The following is a 26,507-nucleotide window of genomic DNA, read 5'->3' as shown; positions in this document are numbered from 1 at the left end:
TATTTTATGGCACATTCTAGATTTGGTCATTTTTTACCAAATATTTTATATACATATATTATTATTTTTGAGCAGTTATAACTTTGCTGCTTTAATATACACATTTCTCTGACAATTGTTTAATAGCAGTACCCATTTGATCTCATGTTTCTAACTTACTGGCCCCCAAGGCAAATGCTTTGAATAGAACAAAAATAATCCATCCCCCCTGGGCACTACCAGGAACTGCATTTTCCACCGGAAACATTTAAGTCTAGATAACATAGATCCTTCCAACCATATTATCCACATGTTTGAGCAGCTTAATATAAATGCAGGACTTCAGACAAGTACAACAGCATAGCAGAAATAAATCCAAGCTCTAAAGATAACATCCGCTCCCTGCAGTGGTCTTAATTAGTCCACTCTACAGTCTGCATATATATTTCATGTAATTTATTATCTTGAGCACAACAGTAGTGACAAAATTAGTATTTTGTCCAGTATTTTGGTCCTGCATGCTAAGAATGTAAAGACACAAAGCTGTTAAAATCATAAAGTGTTGTCACCCATTACATGGCACATAGTTAATAGTTTTGTATAAAACACTGTTGTATTAAAGCAATGTCACTCTTGAGGTTGCACAGTTACAGTAATAACAGCTGTGATTATCACTGACGTGGGCCCTTGTATCAACAACCGAGTGTATGTGTATTGGCACAGCCGTGCTAGCCTCGATCTCCAGGCTTTTATTTTTTAGTTTTGCTAAAAAATAAAAGCCTAGACCAACCAGTTGATGTTCCGGGCATAGAGACACACGGCCGGAAGCGGAAGGCCTACAAATTCACGCCCACTTTTGACACAGCACCGCTACTCGAGGTCCGTTAGAACGATGAACTACAGCTCTCAATGCAATCTCTATGAGAGGCATTGTAAAATACCGTAATTTCACTGGTTAGCTACTGAGGCTGTAGCGATTTTTTTTGTGTTCTAATAAACTGTCCCATTTGTTTAATTTATCCTTTTTAATGTCCCATATCTGTCATCTCGATATACTACCCACAATATACTATAATATACTCCATCAGTGTGTCAAAAGTTCTAGCATCTGAAATCTTACGTTTAAAGTTGTCGCATGGTATATACGTCACGGACGCATCCCTTGAGGTTTTCAATACCCAGAAAACCGGCGAAAGTGGCAGTTTTCAATATGTTTTGGTCATTATCCCTGGAACAGAAGGTCCAATCTGCTCGGTTCAAAGCTTGTTGGATGCGTGACTTTGAGGACATTAAGCACGCAATGACACATTTTCGGGTTGTTTGGGGTTTCTAGGGGGGGCGAGATCTTAGTTGGGCAGGCGACCGCCTGTCCTGCCTCTACAGTGGGTACGCCACTGGTCGGCGCTCGGCGCTCGTAAAGACAGTGATGTCACTGAAATGCGACAACTTCTGCGACCGTCTACCCTCTGCTGTGTTAACATCATGGGTAACTCGTTAAAGTGGCAAATTAAATGTGAAACACATCAACTATTAAGAAAACAAGAAGATATGTTGACAAAGACACTCCATACATTTGGAAACATATTTTTATTTAAATCAATATCGTCTTCAGTTAATGTAGGAATATTTTAAAAGTAGGCTAATTCTCATATCCTCTCATAGGGATTGCATTGGCAGTTGCAGTTCATCGTTCTAACGGACCTCGAGTAGCGGCGCTATCTCAAAAGTGGGCGTGAATTTGTGGGCCTTCCGCTTCCGGCCGCGTGTCTCTATAGGAAGTGTTTCATTTCCCCAACCAAACAGAGTGCAGTGGGCGTCGCTCCAAATGTTGTGACGTCAGGGCTCTCAATGCTACACATTGGGGAGGAGGAGGGGCGCGAGGCAGGGGCTGACGGACAGATCGGTGAACCAATAGGATCCGGCGGAATTTTTCTCCGGAGATATTGAACCCGCCTGTCTAGACATGATATCAGACACGCTAGGGCAGTCTACAGCCGTGCTGATATCAGTGGTGGAAGAAGTACTCACATCTTGTACTTAAAGGGATATTTCACTTTCAAAAAAGAATTGGGTCATGTCATCGTCTAGTCAGGTTTTTGTGAGCCCCCCAGACAGTTTTTAAGTTGCTTGATTCAGTATTTAGATATTTGATGTATATATTTGATTTCATTTTATCAGACACGCCCCCTTCCTATACAAACCCATTATAACTTCAAACTCTATTTTTAACATGTGAGGGCAGAATGAGTCACCAGAACCAAGGACAAGGACGGGTGTTTTTGATGAATCTATCATCAAAAACACTAGTCCTTTGTTCTGGTGACTCATCCTGCCTTCCCAATACGTGAGGGGGCCGTGTTTTTTCGATTACTTTTTCATTTATTTTATCATTTCTTTTTATTGTATTACATTTTTTACATTTCCCCCAAAAAATATTAATACGTGAATAAATAAAAATAAATGAAATTAAATGAAAAAAGTAATTGAAAAAAATACATTTTCCTCACGTATTAGAAGGACAATATCAGTCACCAGAACCAAGGACGGGTGTTTCCGATGAATCTATCATGGTTAAAATGGAGTTTGAAGTTGGGTTTTATAGGAAGGGGGGCGTGTCCGATAAAATTAATATCAAATATCTAAATACTGAATCAAGCAACTTAAAAACTGTGAGGGGTGCTCCCAAAAGCCTGAGTAGACGATAAAATGACGATAACATTTTTAAGTGAAATATCCCTTTAAGTAAAAGTACCAATACCACAATGTAGAAATGCTCTGTTACAAATAAAAGTCCGGTATTAAAAATTTACTTGAGTAAAAGTACATTAAAATATATAAGTATTCGCATTAAAATATACTTAAGTTCCGAAAGTAAAAGTACTCATTATGCAGAATATCCCATTTCACAAGTTTTCAAATGTATAAAAATGCTTTGAAAATAGCCGACCTACAAGCTCACAACACGTCGCTTTGCGACCCGTTGTGAGCCTAAAAGCCTAAATAGCCTAAGTATACGGGCTGAAGTGATTAATGCATGTTTTGCAATAATAATCAAAATCTACAAAGTAATTAGTAACTAAAGTTAAAAAAATTGTAGTGGAGTAAAAAGTATAATATTTGCCGGTGTAGTGGAGTAGAAGTAAAAGTATTGAAAATTGGAAATACTCCAGTAAAGTACAAATTCCTCAAAAGTGCACCTAAGTACAGTACTTGAGTAAACGTACTTAGTTACTATACACCACTGGCTGATATGCTGCAGATATAACTTGCATTGGATATAGTGAAAACAAGTCAAACAAACTCCCTCCTATGATGGTAAAACAGTCCTTTGTTCAAGTCAAGACAATGTTTTATTTAATTGCCATGAATGATACACTGATACTGATACTATTATACTGTAGCAGGACACCACTCCCTCTTTCCACTACATTATACACGTGGGCAGTGTTGCATTGGTGAATCTATCTCTGGTGGGACGCTATTTTAAAGACGTCACGCACATGTCGCTTAACACCTGCACTACAGGTAACACAATGGACAATTGATATGCATCTATACCCGGCAGTCGGCCGCCTTTGTAAACTTTGTTGAGGTGTGAACTTTTAAGGGTTGTTTTTAATCGATGCATATGCGTGCGTGTGCTCCTGCTCAAAAGACTGATGGGACGGTGTGTTACAGCGTGCAATGACCAATGAATGCAACACTGCCTGTGGGGCTCTATTCAGTACTGTACCTTTGTGATAACCCAATGACATTAAAGTGCACTTGCACATTCTTTCTCCTCTCTCTCTGCCTTTCTCTCTGTCTGTTTATGTTTCTATTCTTCATACATTATACACTTTTCACACGCACGCGCGCGCGCACGCACGCACGCACGCACGCACGCACGCACGCACGCACGCACGCACGCACGCACGCACACACACACACACACACACACACACACACACACACACACACACACACACACACACACACACACACATAAAGTCTTCCTGGACTGTGAAGTCCTTCAGCTCCCATGTCAAGTGGAAACGCACCATAGTCCATTTGATCAAAGATCACTGCTTCCAAATGCTACAGTACACAATTAAAAGTTTAAACAAACAGCACCTTACTACTTGCGGTTTTATAGTCACTTCTTTGTTATAGCTGAAAACTAGGGAGCTCAGTAAGGCTATACACACACACACACACACACACACACACACACACACACACACACACACACACACACACACACACACACACACACACACACACACACACACACACACACACACACACACACACACACACACACACACACACACACACACACACACACACACACACACACACACACACACAAACACACACACACACTTAACCGAGGGAAAAGGCTATTGTCCCTTTCATCTCCTTGGAAACTGTCATCTTCAAGCTCTCATGTTTGTCTCATGCCTATCTCCTTTTTGTCCCCTGTGCATTGGCCAGTTGCTGAAAGATGCAATTTCCTCTGTAAATTGAGATCAGAGGATACAAATTAGGATGTCCTTTACTGTAAAGTCTTCCTGGACTGTGAAGCAAACCTTCAGCTCCCATGTCAAGTGGAAACGCACCATAGTCCATTTGATCAAAGATCACTGCTTCCAAATGCTACCGTACACAATTAAAAGTTTAAACAAACACAGCACCTTACTACTTGCGGTTTTATAGTCACTTCTTTGTTATAGCTGAGAACTAGGGAGCTCAGTAAGGCTATATCACCAGCATAGATTTGTTGCAGCTCCCCCGTGGCTCAGCTGTGGCATTAGCCCTGACATATCTACTCCCCTGTATCGAGCGACGACAGTAACTAATTAGCATAGACACTACCTTTCTGATCAACACAAAGCACTCTCTCTTGTCCTCTGTGATTCACCATGAATTTAAATGAGGCAATTAGAGCAAGCATTTTGCCTGGTACAGAGTTCACTAAGCCTTTGATTGAGATTCGACTGCGGGGCAATATAGTACAGAGTTTAGTAGCCCTGCAGGCCTTTGAGGATGGAAAAAGTGGGCTTCCTCTAACTCACGCTATAAGATAATTTCCACGATGATAGTGGAGGATGGTATACAGGCTAAATACAGGCTATGTTTCCCCAAAAATCAATTAGATCAATGATATCATATCATATGAAATCATATATGGTCAAAGGGGTGAAATATATTTGTTGCTGTAGTATAGTTCAATAACTCTAGCAAAGATATAATTGAATGCCCTGAAAATAGACATATTAAAAAGTGCAGATATGAGTCATTGCTTGAGTGAAATATTTGCCAGCTAGACTGGCACAGAACATGGCCCTTTAAATTCATGTTTCATATGCAGTTTTTTTTCAAAAGCTTAATCATAAAGTGCATGTTTTTCATTTTTCAGCTGTTGCAGGGAAAATCAATTCCTAAGTTGGGGACGTTGGATCAGATCGAAACAGGAAGTGGAGACGCTGAAGGACACTACAGTGGTGACTGTGATGATGAGGATGGTTGTAGCGGTTCAGGGGGTAGCGAGGTGAAGAGGAAGGTCCTCAGAGTCTCCAAATGTAAGTCACCTTTGTTCTCCATGGCCCTCTATTTTGGTTTTAACACACACTTAACCCTGGGATATCTCAATGTATTATGTTAAAAGTATCAAATGGAGATTTCTTTCAAAATAACTCACGTTTTGCCCCCAAAAGGCAAAGTGTGTGTCCTTGAGGGCTAATAAACACGCATTTCCTACCTCATTAAACATTCACAAATTTTTATTTTTGGAATGTTTTGAAAGCTGCATTGTTTATACTTGGCTTGAGGTGAAACAAGCATAATAGATAATGTGCTCTGAGTATTCTATTACTACTTCTGCTACTATCTACAACAGTGTTTCTCAAATTGGGGTACTAGTACCCCAAGGTTTTTGTTTTGTCTGGTATTGGCTATCAATTTATCCCATGTTCATGAAATCAATTTGGAATTTATGATCTAATAAATTGTCTTAGATTCGAAACTTGAATCCAACAATGAATGTGAAGACATGTTTGAGGTCAAACAAAGTCTGTGACATAATCAGCCAACCCTCGTTTTCAATAGTGTTAATACAGGGAATTCCCAGTTGACACATAACCACATTTAAAACCCAAAGGTCACATTTGCCAATGGATTTTTATTTTTTTGTTCAGATCTAAAAATAGAAATGATTTGTGCAATATAGACCTTAAGTGGTGCAGTTTGGTAACACTATATCTCTGCAACATTCCCTCCTGTCTCCATTTTATGACATAATAGTTATTACACATAATGGTTGCTCTGGGGTAATTATTCCAATCAAAGCTTATCATTTAAAAAGTATTGTTCCCTTGAGGTGACATCTGTATTGTATGATACAGAAGATATGTTATTTTCTCATTTTGTATCGCCTTTCACTCTTTGTTTCTCTAACCCGCAATGGATCCCTCTTCTCGCCTTCTCGTTTGGTCTCCATCAGACATGCTAACAACCTGATTAATCACCCTATCACACATCGCCCAGGGTAGGTGCGGTGGAGGTCATCCAAACAGACAGACTCTGTAAATGTTTCCTCTACTGCCTGTCAGTCTTATTCAAGCCTTAGTATCTCAAGGAAGATGCTGAGAATTGTTTTGGCATTAGGGGAGCTGACGTCTATCACCACTGCTTTTTGCAGTATGTACCATCACAAATACTCTAGAGCGGACCCTGCTTTTCCTGTCAGACAACACTGTCTGTCTCCCAAAGTCATAATGAAACTGTTTGTTGTAACCTCTACATACCATCTGTCCACTACTTTATGACCCTTGGTCATAATAATAACTGTATTCATAAAGCACTACTTTACATAAAACTGAAGAAAATAAATAAAATAAAGCAATAGGAAAATAATAATGATAATAACTTGTATGAACTAGAAAAGTGTGTGCATCAGAGCACAGATCACCGCCAGGCTGGGTTGCCTACCCAGGGCTGTGTCAGTCATGGGTTGCTGCCGTCAGGACATGAAGGGAAATAGAATTTGTATGACAGATGGTGCAAACCTTCGTATTTGTGGCAACCCCAATGAGCAGAAGTGAAAGTGCTTTTGGAGGTGCGCTGTACAGAGGCCCCTCAACATGTGATTCCAATTTGGGGATGATTGGATGTTGCATTCATGATATATGACATTTTTTGTAAGAAATAGGCCCCACCCACCAACACATTTTTGACGGCAATTAGAGGCAATTAGAGTATGGAGTATCGAAACCTGTTCATTGTGACATTATTCAAAACATTGTGAAACAAACAAAAAAACAACAGTGACATTTGTTGCATTTGTAGAATCAATAACACAATTCATGATAACAATCTTATTTTTCATTGATCTAACATTTAAAAGATAACATTTTGTGGTTGTATTAGAAGAGGGAGCAAACCTTCAGCAACGAACGCCTGACGTTCTGTCCGACTGCAGTCTCCACTCTCGTCTGTGCAGATGAAGACCATGGTGGGTGTCTCTCCACAGATGGCAGGTTTAGCCCACCTGGCTGTCACTTCAGACTCAAACTAAACACACTCTGTCTACGTGCTTAACGTTGGAGCTCATGAAAAAAAAAGAAGACATTCTGTACCTCTGAGTGTAGATTTAGAACAGTTCCTACTACATCTGTAGCAGTCACAGCCATCAGCCCTATGGCGGTCTATAGCAGCACAGCAGCGATGCACTCAGTGGTGTGTTCTAGGTTTTTTCGGAGGGCATACGATAATCATTCCCCGCACGACATATGCGGGGTCAGTGGATGAAATGGTCAGCAGTGGTGGTAAAAGTACTCACATGTTTTAATTAAGTATCAATATACACTGCAATGTAGAAATACTCTGTTACAAGTAAAAGTCAAAATGTACAACATTTTATTCAAAATGTACTTGAGTAAAAGTACAAAAGTATTGGTATCAAAATGTACTTAAAGTACCAAAAGTAATAGTACTCATTGTGCAGAATGTCCCGTTTCAGAAGTTCAAAATGTATACAAAATCTTTAGAAAATAGCAGATCTCCTAGCTTGTATTTTCAAATGGCCAAAATATATATAGGGCTGAAGTGGTTAGTGTGTTTTGTAATAATAATCAAAATCTACGCAGTAACTAGTAACTAAGGTTTTCAAAGAATTGTTGGGGAGTATAAAGTACAATATTTGACTCTGAGATGTAGTGGAGTATAAGTTCAAGTACTGCAAGTTGGAAATACTCCAGTAAAGTAAAAATACCCCAACATTTTACTTAAGTACAGTACTTCAGTAGATGTACTTAGTTACAATGTATTTAGCGAAACACACGGTAGAACACAACACTGGATGCACTGCAGAGATGAACAGCAGGATTCACACCCTCGCCGACAACTGAGAGCAGACCCAGACCAGACACAGCTCCATGCAAAACTTCCGCGACGACCACCTGACGTTCCATCCGACTGCAGTCTCCACTCTTATCTATGCAGATGAAGACTATGGCGGGCGTCTCTTTGCTGATGGCAGCAGGTTTAGCCACCCCTGGCTGTCACTTCACAGTCAAACTAAACGCACTCTGTCTACACTAAACAGTCCCAAACCCACGCCCAGTAGAGCTCGTTAATCAGCACACCGTTCACAGTTCGACATGAATTAATACACAATAATCTCTGTATACTCCACTACATCATGCCTCTTCCTCTTTCCCGTGATCACTTTCTCCTGTGAATAGGGAATTCTTTACCATGAACACAAATGACTTTTCAACATTTAAGATAATGAACAAACTTTGAAATATCTTAAACAAATTAAGTAGTGAAGTCTGAACAGAGTAAGTTATAGTTGATTGACTGCCATTATTATAGAAGCATGACACATTCATTGACTCTACAGCACATTAACATAAATGTAATAGAAGTTATGCATCTGGACGGCTAGACACGGGTAGAGCATATTATCTCTGTTGAATTGTGGCGTCCTAATGGACGGGTGGACTCAGTAGAGTGTGTTATCTCTGTTGGATGGCAGGATGCCGTGTTATCTATGGTGAATCTCAGCGTACTACTACTGTTGGACGACTGGACTGGGCAGAGCGTTTATCTCTGGTGAATCGCTGCCTACTGTTGGATGTTCTCATTGATTGTGTCTTTGTTGGGGTCCTTGTCAATCAAACCCCCTGTTGGTCGACTGGACTTATTAGAGCAAAGCCCCCACCCCCCCTGATCTCGTCACGCCTCGAGTCTGTGCCTTGAGAAGAGGTGCCTCAAGAAGAGTTTGGTGCTGGCCGCTGACAATGTTCCATTGCCTGGGCCACAGAGGTTGTAATCCTGAAGATAGACTGGGAGGGCTGTCTTCCTCTTGGACCACATGTCATGCACTAGTGCACTTCTCTTGTGGGTTGACATCATAGGTTGCAGGATAGCATTCCACTCATGATTGTTTTTGTTTTATGCTTAGATGACTGCCAAGACATTGAAAAAAATATCTATATCTATATTTTATTTTCACAGACATAAAAGTAAAACCCTGGGAAGTTGTCTCTGTTTTGGCCACTGTTGGACATTAGGGCCTTTCAGTGAGAATTTCAGTGTCTTGGTCTTGGTCATGGTGCATTATATATCTTCTAAAGAGACTGTATTTGAATATAATTTGTAACATAGTTTCCTTGTAGCCATGGTTGAATGTTGAAGAAATGAACAGTAATACAATAACGGAAGGTCAATTAACGAGACTCTTTGCAGTGGTTTCATTTACAGTTGCATAAAAGGTCAAATGGGATTCGCTCAACCCTGTCTTTATCCGGTACAGCGCTCATATTTTCTGTGACCAATCAGCAATGCCTGCAGTAATGACTGAAGCTTTTTCACGTTTCAACCTCAGCCAGAAGCTCCAGTATTCTCGTGTTGTTATCTGGTTCTGTGTGGCTCAGCTCAGATACAAAGAGTGCTCATGGCATGAGGGGTGTATTGTAAGACTTCTGACAGACACAGTGGCAACAGAAGAGAGACAAAAATTGATTTTCTGAGAGTAAGCACAATGAGGGGAAATGGAGGAAGGCCCCTTTAGCAAACTCTTATTAATTAATAGTGTCTCAGCAGGATATTACTGGATATGATTCCAACCTCATTAAATGCCAGTGGATATTGAAGGCTTAGAAAGAGCTCTTCTTTATAAAACACCTCTGCTATCTAGTATCAGCCTGGTGATAGTGGTGTAGCACTATTCAATTAGAGGAATCGAAAGAAAATAAGCTGTCTATAGGCGGGTGTCTGTATGTCCCCACAACAGCAGACCAATCACCGGTGTAACTCACTGTAGAGAACGGACTAGCCCTGATATATCACCCAACATAGCTTTTGATTTTGTTATTCTGAATATTTGAGGTACACTTTTTTTAACTGCAGTATGCATAAATGTTTATTTTGCATAGGAGGGGTACAGTAGCAATGCAGTGAATGTATACAAGTGAAATCCGAGTTTACCGAAAAGCAAAGGAAAACACACAACCGACATTGCTCACCGATTGCTCAGAAGTAAAACTCAATTTAGAAAGAAAAACAACCTATCAAAATGATGAATGAAAACGGATTCAGCTATTGCAAACAGGCTTTGTAAGATTTCAAAAAATCAAACTCCAGTGGCTGCAATACATACAGTCATGTTGTCTCATCCTGTTGTTCATATCCAGGTAAACAAAGCTATACAACAGCAAACTTTCAGAATAAAGCACCTTTTAACACAAACCTTTAACAAAGCACTCGCTGCACATAGATCATTTTATGTTCAGATTCTACTCCAGAACATAGAAGCGAGTTTACAAGCCATTTCTCCTGTTTTTGAAGGTTTTCTTACATTCTTACAACTTTTGTAACTTTTGTTACAACGTTTCTTCCTGGGTTTGAGTAGTTCCAAACAACCATAAACAATGCAAGCGAGCATACAGCATTTTTGTGCGTGGTTATTACTAAACTCTACTACACATTGATTTACTTGACTGCCAATTGCAGTTCGCACCACAGCAGCTCAGTAATGTAATGACTTTGGCCCTGATGAAAAGGGATTTAATTTTGTCATTTAATTATCGGTCTGTGTACCTTATCCAGATAAACGGTAAGAGGGACATAATTTTTGTTGGTTGGGTATGGATGTCATTTAGTCAAACATACACATTGTCAGTGGAAAATTGCTGATATACACATAAAGAACATGGTGGTCTGAATATTTTGTTAGTGCTTGTGGAAGCCAAGTTTATCGCAGACCAACTGTCTGTCTGTCGGACGGACGGACGGACGGATAGACAGACAGACAGACAGACAGACAGACAGACAGACAGACAGACAGACAGACAGACAGACAGACAGACAGACAGACTCTGTGTGTGTGTGTGTGTGTGTGTGTGTGTGTGTGTGTGTGTGTGTGTGTGTGTGTGTGTGTGTGTGTGTGTGTGTGTGTGTGTGTGTGTGTGTGTGTGTGTGTGTGTGTGAGATAATATCATACTGTCATACTGTGCGTGTAACATAGATTCCTTCTTTAAATGAGAGCGATAGTATTGCATAGAGATATAGTGCCACTTTGCCGTCCAATGGCGTCCATATAATAGACATTTCACTAAGAATGTTTGGTGCCTTCCTAATGGTCTCTGTTATACCTGGCTGTGATTATCAGACCCATCTTTATCCTCATTACACTATGTGATCACATTAGGCCACCTCAAGTGACTCTTGTACCCTCCAGAGAGCCAGTATTACAGAGATGGAAATCAGGGAGGATGATTAAGTGCTGTTAATTACTATGAGTCACAGCTTCTCAGGTAATTGCAGATTCCTTGCCAAAAAGAGCTAGAAGTGTGAATAGCATTGAAGCAAACAAAACATAGAAATACATGTCACACATGAAATCTATGAATGTAAAAACATCTAAAATAAAATGTTCAAAGGACAGCTTACATAACAGCCTGTAATTATTTTAAATTGCTCCAGGGTATATTCACAATTGTCCTAATTTTAAACAGAGTCACTTAATAAATTAATAATAAACAATTTATTGCACAAGAACAAAAAATGTCAAACAACTATTCCCACTCAGACGATTTTACATTCTTAGATTTAAAGTCACTAGACTGCATGGGCCTACTTTGGAACAATGTTGACTTACATTGGAATGCAATACCTGTTGTACACGTTAGAGTCAGAGTATATCAGTTCGATAGGCGGTTCTTGACAATCGCCTATCCGACCGACTTGATGCCGAGCACCTCACTCCCTGGGTTCTCAAGATACGTGAACTACATATGCACACACACACACATGCACACAAGCACGCACACACACAAAGATTGCGTGCATTTCTAGTACGATACGGTGTAACCTTTTCAATTAAATAAAAGTTATTTTTGCTATAATCTTCCACTTTTTTCATCCACATAAATGTGTTTTTTGACAATTTCTCTACACATTATTAAACCTCTTCAAATGATCCTGAATGCCACAGCACGCTTGGTCTTCAACCAGCCAAAACCTTCTCCGCTCCCTCCAGTGGCTCCCAGTCAGTGCCCGCACAGAGTACTAAACACAGACTCCACTTCACAACAGTCGGCACGTCGACTTGCTCGTCTCACCGCTCGCTCGCTCGGCAGTGCCTCTCGCTGCTCAAGTGCGCTTCAGACGGCGCGCCTCCGTTGTTGTAACTGTTTTTTGCAGTTACTGGGGGCGACTATGCCTAAACCTAACCGTAATCCTAATAAAACAATTTGACGCATTTTAGATAAGGTAAAAAAATAACTGCATGCAGGAGTGGGATTTGATCTCATGACATTGGTACTGGAAGTCTGATGCTTATCTTAGCACGCCACAGAGTTGCCTGATTCTGCGGGGTTTTGGGAGTTATTTAACGCGGTCTGCTCATACGAGAGGCAGTTCCACGCGCGTCACAGAAGCGGGTGTGATTCAAGGCCAAGTTACAGCGATCCGGTGCGAAACGGCCGTTCGACTGAGACACGAGTAATGTACCGTCTGGCCATCATCTAGAGTTGGATAAAGAACGTAGCAGCCCAAGAAGAGTGTTTCCCTAATCAAAATCGAGTTACGAGTGGAGGAACGTACATTTTGGGAATCTCGCAGGTGACTTAAATCAAGGTTCATATTCATAAAGGTCTGTGTCATCATGCAGTGCGTTTGCGTTTTCAGGAAGTAATTAGAATTAGATTGACATAAGAATACACAAAAATGCCATCTAATGATGGATATGTCCTCATTATGACCACAAGTATACTCTAAAAGTGTGAAAAAAGGATTTTACATTTCACCACGTCTATAAGTCAATGTTATTAGAAAGGTACTACTGCAACAACCTGGCCCCCCTCCCCACACACACACACACACACACACACACACACACACACACACACACACACACACACACACACACACACACACACACACACACACACACACACACACACGCGCGCATGCACATACGCACACCTTGTCAGCCATTGGATGGCAGACTTGTGATTAAAATGATTTGTTATTATCTGGATCTCATTTTGCCTCGGGCATTGCTCACCCTACTAGAATTGTCATGTGATTATCTGAGATTTTATTGAGATAAACTTGCATTGGGATGATGAACTTGGAAATTAAAAGATGAGAAAATACCATAAATATTTTATTCACTCACACATAAAGCAATACAGATTTAGAACAGAGTGTGTGTTCACCAGCCTGTGGCACCAAAATTGCTGTGCTCTCACCCTCAAAGGCTTTCGAATGAGTTACATTTCTAAAAAAAATAATCAGGTCTCTGTAAATGTAAACTTCCTGGCAGGAGCAGGAGATTTGTACTTGCATTTAACGGTTTTCTTGTTAGCACTTTACACTAGAGATGTACCGATACTACCGATGATACCGGCGAGTACCGATCCGATACCAGTGTGTAATTTAAAAATAATCTTGGACATTGGTTCTCAAAGTGTGGTCCAGGGACCCTCAGGATTCCTTGAGGGTGTTCCAAATGGACCCTTACAGTCTCTGTAACTCTGAGAGTGTACAAAATAATGGAACCAAATGGACCCTTACAGGGTCTGTAACTCTGAGAGTGTACAAATGGAACCCTTACAGGGTCCATTTGGTTCCATTTGTACTCTTTCAGAGTCATGGTGGTCCTTGAAATTAAATAGTTTGAGAACCACTGATCTAGGAATAAATCTAAATTCCATTATTAATTGTGCAGCTACAAGTTAGTCAAATTATAATGTAAATAGTGCAGTAAGAGTATTTAAAGCAGTCGTGCAACATCAACTGAAGCATTCAAAATATCACTGTAACTGATATCATCATATAATAAATTACATGGTATCAGATTGGCATAGACTGGCATACTCGTCGATACCGATACCAGCATTTTAGGCAGTATTGGCAGCTTTTCCGATACTGTTATTATCTGTTTTTATCTTGTCTATGTATTGATTGTCTGTAACTTTGTGTGATCATTGCTACTGTCTGACCAGGTCTCTCTTGAGAATGAGACCTTAGGTCTCAATGAGATTACCTGATTAAATAAAGGTAAAAAATGTATAGTCTGCATGTTTACACGTCTCCAAAAGAGATGGTATATTATGTACACACAGCAAATAATTACGTCGCAGTTCAGAACATTCTGATATTCTATAATTGCAATATAGGGCATAGCAGTGGCGGCCATTTTGTGATTCCACTCAAATTCACTAATTTTTCCCATAGAGATTTCCAGAAATATTTTTATCAATTATTTTAAGGCCAAAATCAAGCCATCCAGGCTCCTGGTGAATGGAGCCTGGACATGACCATAAAACGTTTGATTCTGTGAAAAAGAATATTGAAAACCGCAAAACAAAGGGTATTTATTAAATATTGTATATCATATAATTAAATATAACATTTTTATTTTCACAGAATCGAATGAAATCATTTTGGAAATCTCTATGAGAAAAATGAATGGAGTGAATTTGAGTGGCCACCACTGCTTTACCCTATACTGTATAAAGTCCATAGTTTTGCTTTCAGCATTGTAGACACAATGCATATCTATCATAAGCCATCTTTACATAAAAGCATCAGATTTGGTTTGAGGAGCATAGCCAGGTCTGAATTCTGTGTAAAGATATGAAGCTGGAGAAAGGGTGGGTTAAATTAAGTGTAAGTAATGCAGAATTATATGCGCCACAGTGAATCTTGAGGATTCTTCTCTGCAGTTTTAAAGATTTTCATAATGGGTAAAAGAACAACAAGTCTGTCAAATTCACCATAATTAATTACTCCAACAACCTGGGTCTGCTACAGCCTTTTAAAGAAGATGGCTAAAGAGATAACACACTCACATGTAGCTTCAGCCCCTTATTTCTGCTACATTGAACAAGATTATTCTTTTTTACCCCACCAAAGACATGGCAAAACACGTTTGAATAATTTGTATATCTTTGCTGTTTTTTCCCCCCCATGAATGTCCTATTTTATACTTTGTCGTAGGACAGTATCGTACAAAAGTAGAAAAAATAGCCAATCTGCAAGCTCACAATGTGATGCGTTGCGAGCTTGTAGTCGTAGATCTGCTGTTTTCTTTCTTTCTTTCTTTTTACAAATTTCAATCATCTATAATGACATGCCCAAAAAAGGGACGTTTAAAGTGGTTAAATCTGTCTGTGGATTTTATAAATATTTAACCAATGAAAGGTATTAACAAGAGCTTGTGACTAAATAATAACTACATCGGATTGGAACGGTTTTGTACCTACAAGGTTTTCACCCGGCAGCGACAATATATTACAGTCACTGTTGAAGTAATCAATACATGTGGATCATTGTTTATTTCATCTGTAGGCTACAGTATGGCTAGAAAGCTAGAATGACTCATGTTTAGTTTGGAAGCATTTTCTTGCCTAATAGCTGAATCCATGCTTGGTAGAAAATTAAATCCAATTGCTTCTTGATTTAGAGAGAGTAAACATTCTTTTTTTAAATGGGAATACAATAACATCCTTGCTTTTTTCTTTATCAATTCTTAGCCAAGGTGTTTTTATTTTGTTTTACAATTCTTTGAAACACAGTAAGTTGTCATTATCTTCAATGGCACATTTCCATTTTTCAATCATGTTCTCTTTATTTAATGGCTCGTTTAATGAGCTGCAGCTTGCGTGCAGAAGGACAACTCATTGTGTTAATGGACCATGAAAAGGGCAAGCACACATCATTCTGTGAACTGTTTTTATAATCAGCCCAGTGTCAGAGACTCTTCAACCCAATAGTCAGCTCCATCAATATGCACAAATCTATGCACCGGGTCGCATTACAAATATTCTCATTGTCTGACATACCAACAACCTTTAGAGTAGGCCTCTCTTCCTTGTTCACAGTAAAGCACAGGATTTAGCTGTGTGCCAACATCTGGATGTGTCATAAACCTGACTTTACTGTCTATAGTTTCTAACAAATCTATCTCTGTTTAGCTATTACTCTGTCCTACTGCAAAATAAAATTTACAAAAAAGAATAAAACATTTATTTTGTTTAAAACTAATTTAATTTAGGTTATAATATCTTAAGCTTACATTTATGTCTCAACACTTTACCCCAAATGTCTATGTTGGCTCACTAAGCAATCCTCAACGTGTTATATTTTGTTTAACCACCATTGTCTACATTCATATTCACTGTCGATAACAGATAGATTACGTAATTAATCATTGTGTTCTAGATTCACAAAGATACGTTTGATTACATTTTCAATTCACTTCAGTTCCTGATGAGTATTTGCAGCTGGTATGAATAACGTTTTCTGACCAAGCATACAGTACATAGAATTTTACTATAACTTCATGTGACCTAGAGATAACCTTTACAATACATGACCAATACCACTTGTCAGAACGGTGGTGTATGAAAGGCAGGTTGTGTTTACTTTCTCTTCATTTGTCAAATTTCATATTTATCTCAGCCTTCATCCTCAGGCATCCAAGGTCATCCTTAGATTAGTTTTGCGTTTGCGTCATCATCTCTATAGTCTGTCTATTCTTCTAGGCAGAACATTTTCAGTGCAACACATACACCCATGTCCACCCATGTCCACACGCATTAACACAAGCAAGGTGAACGGCAGAACATCTCAGTGGCCCCACACAAACAACGTGACTTATACTCAGACTGAAGTTACATTCTTTCAACGATAATGGATGACACATTAAGGAAAAAGATGATAGTAATGACAAACTCATGGTCTGGGTTCAGTTACAAATACTATTTATATGCTGTGTATAGTCGCATTAACTTTTTCTCTCCCTCTCTCTCTCCTTGCCTCTCTCGTCTCTGTGCAAAGACGCACAGCAACGGCTTTTTTTAAAACAGTTTTCTAATATTTTATTTGTAATAGTTTTATTAATAGGAATAATGAAAAATCATGCGCTTGGCTGGTGCCAATACAATATATGGATAATAATCTGGGCCAGATCATAAAAAAAATGTTTTAACCTCAATCTTGAATGTCTCAGCATTGTTATCTACAACGTTGTATGTGAAGGTCGTGTTGAAATTCAATGGATTTTGATTATAAGCATTGTGCGTGCGTTGCAAACCAGCCTATACAGATCAATCTTCAATCTAAAGCTCTCTTTTAATAGCATTTAAATACTGCGCTGGGGGACCGTGCTTTAGACCAGGTCAGAGCTGGTCTACCCTAAAGCACAACTACTTTCAGACTTTTCTCACTACACCTAAAATAGCAATATGCAAACAATGCACCAGACCACACCAAATGTTAAGGCCAACACACCCATCGTCGCAAAGATGGGCGCAAGTACATTTGGTACTGGCTGTGACAATGACGACTGCATCGGCTATAAACTAGCAATGACAGTTGCTCTGCGTTCTTGCGCTGCTTTGTGCCGTAGTGCACCAGGTGTCAGATACTCTCCAGACAGCCATGAAAAATTAGTCAAAATGCACCAGTTGTTCACAATCAGGAAATATCAAACTGGTGTCATGTACTGTAGTGGGAGTTAACACATGCTGGATGCCAATTTTGCTTTTAATAGGCTTTGCAAACTCAAATCTCGCTATGCTCTATGAGAGATGGCAGACACCAGTGCTGTTACTGTGTATGTCCTTTGAAATAAAATATTCCCTAATTTGTCATTGTTTCCATTGGAGAGGGATGCCACTCACTTTACAAATTCATACAGCACATTCCTTTGGCCTAGTTCAGTATTCTGAACACAAACTACTCTGCTCCAACAATAGTTTACAAACCAGACTAGAACCAAAACCCCCCTGTCATCAGAATGGAAAACCTGGAGATACTACATTGTGAGTGAATGTGCGATGCTAGTCTCTCACATTGTTTCAGCAAATAGGCTCTTTGCATTACTCTAGTTCCCTTTTCCAGAAGGTGGCATAAACATTTCCTGTTAGAGAAACTGTTCTCATATCTTCATTTGATTGGCTCAGCAGTAGATTATGAAGGTGTGTGTTTCCAGTTCAAATCTGCTGCTGAGCCAATCAAATGAAGCTACAGTATGAGAAACTGACCCGGAACAGGAAATGTTTATGCCACATTCTAGAAAAGGGAACTACAGTAATGCAGTCTATCGGTGACCAAACTGAACCGTGAAATTCATGCATTATACCAAATAGATAGTGCTGTCCCCACATGCCCAACTAATCATAATGTCAGGGAGCTATTATCTGCTGTTTATCTGTAATCCCCCTGTGAGAGTCGATTATTTTCCTGACCCAAACCCTGCTCCCCACAACCTCCTACAATGACTCAGTGACCAGGTCAGAATGATTTGGTGTCACAGCATTATGAACTGCTTCCAAGCATTCTCAAATCTCACCTCACTCACCTGCATTTTCACACGCTGGCACACATGCAGGCTGTCAGGTCATGTATTGTAGACCTTCAAATTGAGTGCAAAGTCCCAGTTATACACAGATGGTCACAATGGCATAAGACCAAAACAAGAAAGGATCACCCATGCTCAGCCACTCTGTCACATCATTGAGAAAGAGGTCCTAACCAGTGCAACAACCTTAACTCACCAACAACTATGGATGCTCAAATTCTAATTGTGTGCCCTTGCAGGCACTGACTGGAATCTTAAGTCAACCTTTTACAAATAGAATAATTAGGTGAATTAAGGCATCTCGGCATGGCTGACATTCTAGCGCCAATTGTGGTGCATTACTTTGCAGCAGTCAGTCTCTGTTCCATGTCAGTATAAAATTACGGTTATTCTATTGGTTCATTTGTTTTATTTAAACTTTGACAAATTAAATGCATTATTTTAATTGTATTCACTACAGTGGAGACAACATGACTTCAAGTAACAACCTGTAGACTGAGTAAAGAAGAATACAATTGTTTTTGATGCGTCAACTGAATAGCCGCTCCATTGTGCCTTAATGTTGTATAACAAACAGTTCGAAAAGGAGGCTCTTAATTACAGGTTGCATTATTGTGCGATGGAGCAATAGCGGAGTGACACCTGAGGTTGGAGTAACATTGGCATATATAGTAAATGAATGTGGCAGTAATAACTGCACAAAGCTGTATTTTTATTTAGAACAGCAAAAACACTCAGATACCGAGTCAATTGCCTATATTGCAGCAGTCTGCTAAAACAAGTATGTTACTCTACACAGTGCACACAGTACACAGAAATGTATTGACCCCAAGAATAAGCATGCAGTAACACATGATACTAGTTGTCTGGGAATGTATTGTTGAAGCAAAAAACTATATGTCTCTTGGGCCATATCTTCGTGCAGACGGAAATGTTTTCCATTACAGGCCAGAATTCACATTTTTATCTGAACAGCCCTGACGCGTGAAGGATACTGTAATAAAAAACATAGAATGAAGGACGTACTGTAGCACTCATCTGAGAATCCTGTTTTTCTTTCTTTATTTTCAATTAACTTGAATTGAATTGAATTCTTGAGGCTATGCTTAATAATGAAATATAACACAAATATTTTTGTGATAACAGATGTTCATTTCCCTAAAGACATGAATTACACATGGCAATATTAATCTGCATTTCTTCACAAAGCCAAGCAAGGGGAAAGCACAATAATAAAAGAAACGCCATGTGTGTTTTTATATATAGTAAAAACCCAATAATAGCTTCAGCTTTTGCAACCTGTCTAATGGCTTCAGCTTGGTATTCTGCCAAAGAATGATAAACACTTATTCACTTGTAATTGCTCCATCAAACACGAGAGGCTAATGTTCTGTGACTCAAACAGATTGTCTTTTTTTGCTGGAGTTAAAGAAATATACTATCACCATCTTTGGCTGTTATAACCCATTTTATTGCTGAAACATGCTGACTGGCAAATCCATATAGTCTGATGAACCGTATACTTTCCCTTCATCACTCAAGTGTTAATGTGAAATGTCTGGAGTAATCAGAGTTCTGGGGATTTTGGGATGCATTGCTGGCCTTAATGTTTAGCATCAATTCATTTCAGTACGTATTTCCTATATTGGCAACTTTTCTTGTGAAATAAAATAGTTTAGTTAAAAATAATATTAAGAGTGGGCTTTTAGATTCACAATCAAGACACAAAATGAAACTGTCTATTATCCCACCTATTCATCTTTAACTAGACTGTTACCAAGCAGCTTTGATGTTCATTTCCTTATATATTTCTTGTATACAGCATTTTCATGCAGTCTGAATGTGTTGAATAAGTACCAAAGTGTTGAATAAGTACCAAAGTGTTGAATAAGTACCAAATGTGCTTGCGCCCATCTTTGTGACGATGGGTGTGTTGGCCTTGAAAATTTGGTGTGGTCTCGCTTATTGTTTGCATATTGCTAATGTGGCTCAGTGGCTCAGGGGTAGAGTGGCCGGGTAGAGTGAACTGGAAAACCGCAAGGTCCCCAGTTCGATCCCGGGCTGGGGCGCTCCCCTAGAGTTAGTGTCGAAGTGTCCTTGAGCAAGACGCTGAACCCCTAATTGCTCCCGATGAGTAGGTTGGTGCCTTGCATGGTTTTCTCCGCCATCGGTGTATGAATGTGTGTGTGAATGGGTTAATGGCACAATCAATGTAAAGCGCTTTGGATAAAAGCGCTATATAAATGCACCATTTAACATTTATTTTAGGTGGAGTGAGAAAAGTCTGAATGTAATTGCGCCTTAGACCAGCTATATTAAGTATCTGACATAAGATGACCGAGCAGAACAAGTACTGTATGAGAGAATTTGGATGTTAACGGCAATGTTTTAGAAGCTGATTTTTTAATGTTATTGAATGCAGAAAAGGTATACAGTACATATTATTTTCTAGATTATTTTATAGTTGATCTGTTTGTACAGTATGTACAGTATATCCCCACTAAAGTGGACAAAGGACAACTCACACCAACACAGTCTCATATACATAAGTTGCTGTAACAGAGAACGGAGACAAGTTTACACATTAGATTGTGGGCGGTTATGTTCATGTTTATCGGCAGAGCAGTTGATGGGTTCGGAAAATTGATTAAAATGGGGAGCCTGATGAAAAGGGACAATCCACCACAAGCACACTGGTGTTTATTGCATTTTATTTTTGACATTTTTGATCTATCTGTGCCGCCCTATCCAGTCAACGTGGCTCTCCAAATTAGAGGGATGTTTGTTTGCAGCTGAAATATTTACGTCATTAGTCAAACTTGAACATTATCAGTGGAATAATGACTGATACACCCACATCAGGAACTCCACACACGCAGTGATAGTTTAATTAACACCTGTGTGGATGTGGGTAGTTATCGTCTGAGTGCGCTCGTCTACTGCCCTCAAACTAGAGGTCAATGTCTTGTATAACTGACAGTAGACGTGGAAATATGTTTACCATGTTCTGATATTCTGTTGTCGTTAAATCAGAGAGTAAGAAATACCCCGAATAGAGTGAATGTAGTGTGATGAGCCTGAAGAAGTACATTGCATTGTTTTGTGGATGGGAACAGGGAGAGATGTGATGCTGTAATCAAATGTTAATTACTGGGTAAGGCTGCAGAAACATTTGGAACCAGTGATGAAGCCAGTAATGATGGTATCAGTGTAATGATAACTGAATTATTGATAATTCTATAATAATAATAATTATGATATAATTGGATTGGATACTCAAGGTTCCGTTATATTTCCTCCAAACGTCCTTTTTTTGCATCTCCAAAAGCACAAATCATTTGAGATAGCCCTTGCTGCCGGTTGTAATGGATTTATCCAGAAGGAAGGTTCTGAAAAACCTAGTCGTAATTGGCACTCTTCATCACACACTTACCCTCACGCAGCATGGTGTCATACAGGTTCTTGATGTAGGACCGCTGGCAGCAGGAAGTGACCTTCCTCATGTTGTAAACAACATACAGCTCAATTTCCTCTGAACCAGAATAGGGAGAACGTAAATAGACCAATAATAAGTGCTAGCTTTCAGCTATTTCACTAACGATAGAGGTTGCCTTTCATAATAGATATTTGAGCGTGTTGGAGAGGGTGGTCCACAGGAAATTGAATTAGTCGACCATGTTCACTGCTGTACCAGTGAATTCCACGGAGAGATAATTTGAGACATTTCTGTGGTAATTGATCTTTTTCTTGTTTGCACACCATGTCATGCGAACCCATGGCTCTGGAATTGAAGCCAAAGGTGTTATTAAAGGTGCAGTTCAAGTGCATAGGGAGCAGGGAAGTGGAGACATCACAGAGAGTTTCGTACTTGTGCTCATGGGTATTGTATGGACCACCAGTCTCTCTCCATCTGCCTGCGAGGAAGTCAAAGAGAGAATCACAGATAGACTGGGCCACATTTAACCCATTCAATCCGGGAACGCATCTCTGTCATTTTAGATGTATTTGGCAATTAAAAAATAGCAGATATACAAGCTCATAGCGTGGCACCGTGTGCTATGAGCTTGTAGATCTTTTTTCTTTTTTTTTTTGAAAATTTGTGCAAATCTTATATATATTTTAATATAAAATATTGTTTTTTAAATATTTTTCAAAAAACTGTTTGGAAACTGTTGATTTAGAAGGCATTTGTAGGCACTCAGGTCTTAGAGGTACCCATTAAAGGGCAAGACCACTTTGGTAGAGGTTTGGGTTGTGTATTTACCTTTGCCATGATGTAACTCCAAAGGTGGACAAGTAATCAAAAATAATCGCTCCATTGATTAGAAATTGATAATTCAAAATATGCTCCTCATTGACTTACATTGTAAGGTAAAATAGCTCTCAAAGTCACTATTTTAGCACATAAACAAACGCAAACAAAGTTGATTCAGACAATATAGAACATCACCAAACCCAGTACTGTTTTTTTTTTTTAATACAAATGTTAACTTCCTGCTGATTTTGCTATTTTTATTAAGAAGAAAACCTGGACTGGATTCGCGGATCCGGATCCGGATCTTCAAATAGTAAAATCAGCAGGAATTCAACATTTTTATAAAAAAAAAAAACAGTACTGGGTTTGGTGATGTTCTATATTGTCTGAATCAGCTTTGTTCGTGTTCGTTTATGTGCTTATAGAGTGACTTTGAGAGCTGTCTTACCGTACAATGTAAGTCAATGAGGAGCAAATTTAGAATTATCCATTTCTAATCAATGGAACAATTATTTTTGATTTCTTGTCCACCTTTGGAGTTACATCATGGCAAGGTAAATACACAACCCAAACCTTTACCAAAGTGGTCTTGCCCTTTAAGACCTGAGGCCGATTCTACAAATGTCTTCTAAATCCTATTTTTTTTCACGATTTTTCTAAAAATTGCAGATCTACAAGCTCATAGCCGGGCTATGAGCTTGTATATCTGCTATTTTTAAATTGCCAAAGAAATCTTTAAAGTACACAGATGCGTTCCCGGTCTTAATGGATTAAATGTGAGTTTGTTTTCTGTTGCTGTTCTAATAAGTACATTTCTTTTTTTCTTTGCATGCTCATCTCTCCTTGTCTGCGGAGGTTATATCTGTCTTTGGGAAATGATCGTTTCATATTAGGGGAGCACATGCAAGTTTGAACCATATATATGGCATTATACACATTTCAGGTGAATGGCAGGTGGCCAGCGGTGAGGATCCTTCTAGATTGGGAGGAATGAGATTGAGCTGTTATTCCATCGCACTAATCTCTGCTGTCGACCTGATCACCCCAAGTTCTGCTCATACCAGCTCAGACTCACCCTGATCTCATAAATTGGTTGGGATAGAGACATGATGGGGTAAAATTGGGGTAAGAGTTGAAAAGCTCCACTTGTGACCCCCTGAGGCCTTGCTGATCCTTACAGCCAAGCGGACCAAATTGGTTTGAACTCGAACGAAATTGGCATCCTTAGAACACCAAATGGGTGAGAAATAAAATACGTTTGTAAAATTAAAAAGCTACTGTATGTCTTTTAAACCGAAAACAAGTGGACATTTTGGCCTACGGGCAATGTTAGAGGAAAGGCCATGGGGTCACCAAAATCAGTAGGGTTCATCCTCTGCGGTGCATGAATGTGCACAACAAATCCCATGGCAATCCAGACTGTAGTTTAAGATGTTGTTTGGTACCAAATTGGTGGGAAAATGGACAGACAGACCGAAAGACCAACAGACCAACTGACACCAACCATCCTTAGAGCCCTGCCGCCGCTAGTAGGGCTATAAATCTTCAGAATGTTCCCCCAACATGAAATATAAATCAATAACTAATGTATTAAGAATGTCAACAATGTACACCAATTACTATGTTTAGAAATTCAGCCATAGCTAAAATTGAATTTGTTGAAACGATATGCTGAAAAAGCTGACGGCTAGCTGCAGTGCAGTGGATATAGATGTACAATCGTACAGTGGTGGTTGCACAGCTCTCTCCTGTTCCCTTTGGAGTTGTTGTGTATGTTACTCCTCCAGGAGCAGAATCTGAGAGGATGGCCATCCATTATCTGTGCTGCTGTGGCGGTAGAGAGAGGATTATCTGACTGCTGCAGGTTTAGCTGGCGTCCAGTTTGCAGACATCAAGATCCATCTCCCAAATGTCGATCAGAGTCTGGCGGGCGTCTCCATTAGCACCTTGCGGCCTATGGCTTCCATCTACCATCCATTGCTTAGTGTCACACGACCTTAATTGGGCATGGTAATTATCCAATCGCACAATATTAAGTGTCCTATTTGTGGAAATGTGGTTGCTGAAAATGAATAGTTATTGATCAGCAACACTGACATTCAACTTACTCCTTTTTCGCACATTAGTGGAGCATTGATTGCTGGCAGCAGTTCCTGTGTGCAATACTCAGAATCGACCGGGACCTTAATGTGTGGTCCTGGCTTGACCATTAGAACCATCCATTATCACCCTCTCCACCCATAGGTCTGTCAGCAAGGACTGGAAGATGACAAGCAGACATGATTGTGACTATGAGACAGTAGCGGGTTATCTTGTATCAGTCAACAAGCTGCTAAGCCGTTAAAGCCTGATCTATTGTTTGAGCGGCGGTGTCCTGCATGAAAATAGCAGATCTAGCAGAACAACGCTTCACGGTGAGATGCGATGTGAGCTTGCCTTGTAGATCTGCTATTTTCGGCATGGGGCACCGGCGTATGACAGCGGTAAATTAGGCATAACCGTTAACAACAGTGGCTGCTGCTGGGAACACTCAAAATCCTCCATCCACTGAGTTAGCTGTTCATATTAATTTAACCACAAGGGTCCATTAGTGTGTGTTTCCAATTCATCTGTTTTTGTGTTTTTGGTGGTTATAGCACACTCACACGCACGCACGCACGCACGCACGCACGCACGCACGCACGCACGCACGCACGCACGCACGCACGCACGCACGCACGCACGCACGCACACACACACACACACACACACACACACACACACACACACACACACACACACACACACACACACACACATATGTGGTCACATAATTGATGATTCATACAAGGCTAGTATTAGTGTAGCTGTTGTGCTCTCCATTAGTGGTCAACATGGAATAGGCCTACTTGTATTCATTGCAGAAAATGTTAGTACTAATAGTTAATCAATACAAGAAAGGGGAACATTATAAATTGAAACATACAGTACCATGTACCAGTACAGTACCATACTTTGGTATGTATGGTATACTTTGGTATGTATGGTATGGTAAACATTTGTTTTATCTTTAACCTCATTAAAGATGGCATTCTGGCATAGAAACATTTCATTTGTGGATCACAATTTGTTAGGGCTTTAAAGGCTTTAAAGATCTGGAATCTCAAGTACAAACCAAGAAGAAGTCTGCTAGAGGTCTTTTTCAATCTTAAAGGCAAGGCTTCCCACACTGCACCATTTCATTTGACCCCAGACGATAATATCAGAATTTTGTGTTGGGTGGATTCTTAGTTACAAGCTTAAAGACCGATGCACTTTCCAATTATTGTCAACTGACAACAATTTAATTTATTTTCATTCTTAGCAAACCATCTTCAATCTATCATTGCCAAAAAAGAAAAGGCAATCAGGCTGTCGGCTGAGGTATGA

At 39.7% G+C, this 26,507-nt stretch overlaps 1 protein-coding gene across 1 annotated transcript in view; it reads left to right on the top strand.

The window, feature by feature from the left end:
- Positions 1 to 26,507, top strand: part of gpc5a (glypican 5a) — a 124,370-nt gene that overhangs the window by 85,287 nt on the left and 12,576 nt on the right. The window contains exon 8 of the mRNA XM_080438704.1: positions 5,381 to 5,543. Coding sequence (XP_080294830.1) covers positions 5,381 to 5,543 — 163 coding nt within the window. The remainder of the gene's footprint in view (positions 1 to 5,380; positions 5,544 to 26,507) is intronic.

Source organism: Gymnoscopelus braueri (genome assembly GCF_963280865.1).
Source record: "Gymnoscopelus braueri genome assembly, chromosome: 1".
In the NCBI taxonomy this organism is placed as follows: Eukaryota; Metazoa; Chordata; class Actinopteri; order Myctophiformes; family Myctophidae; genus Gymnoscopelus; species Gymnoscopelus braueri.
This window is presented reverse-complemented; position numbering and strand designations above follow the sequence as displayed.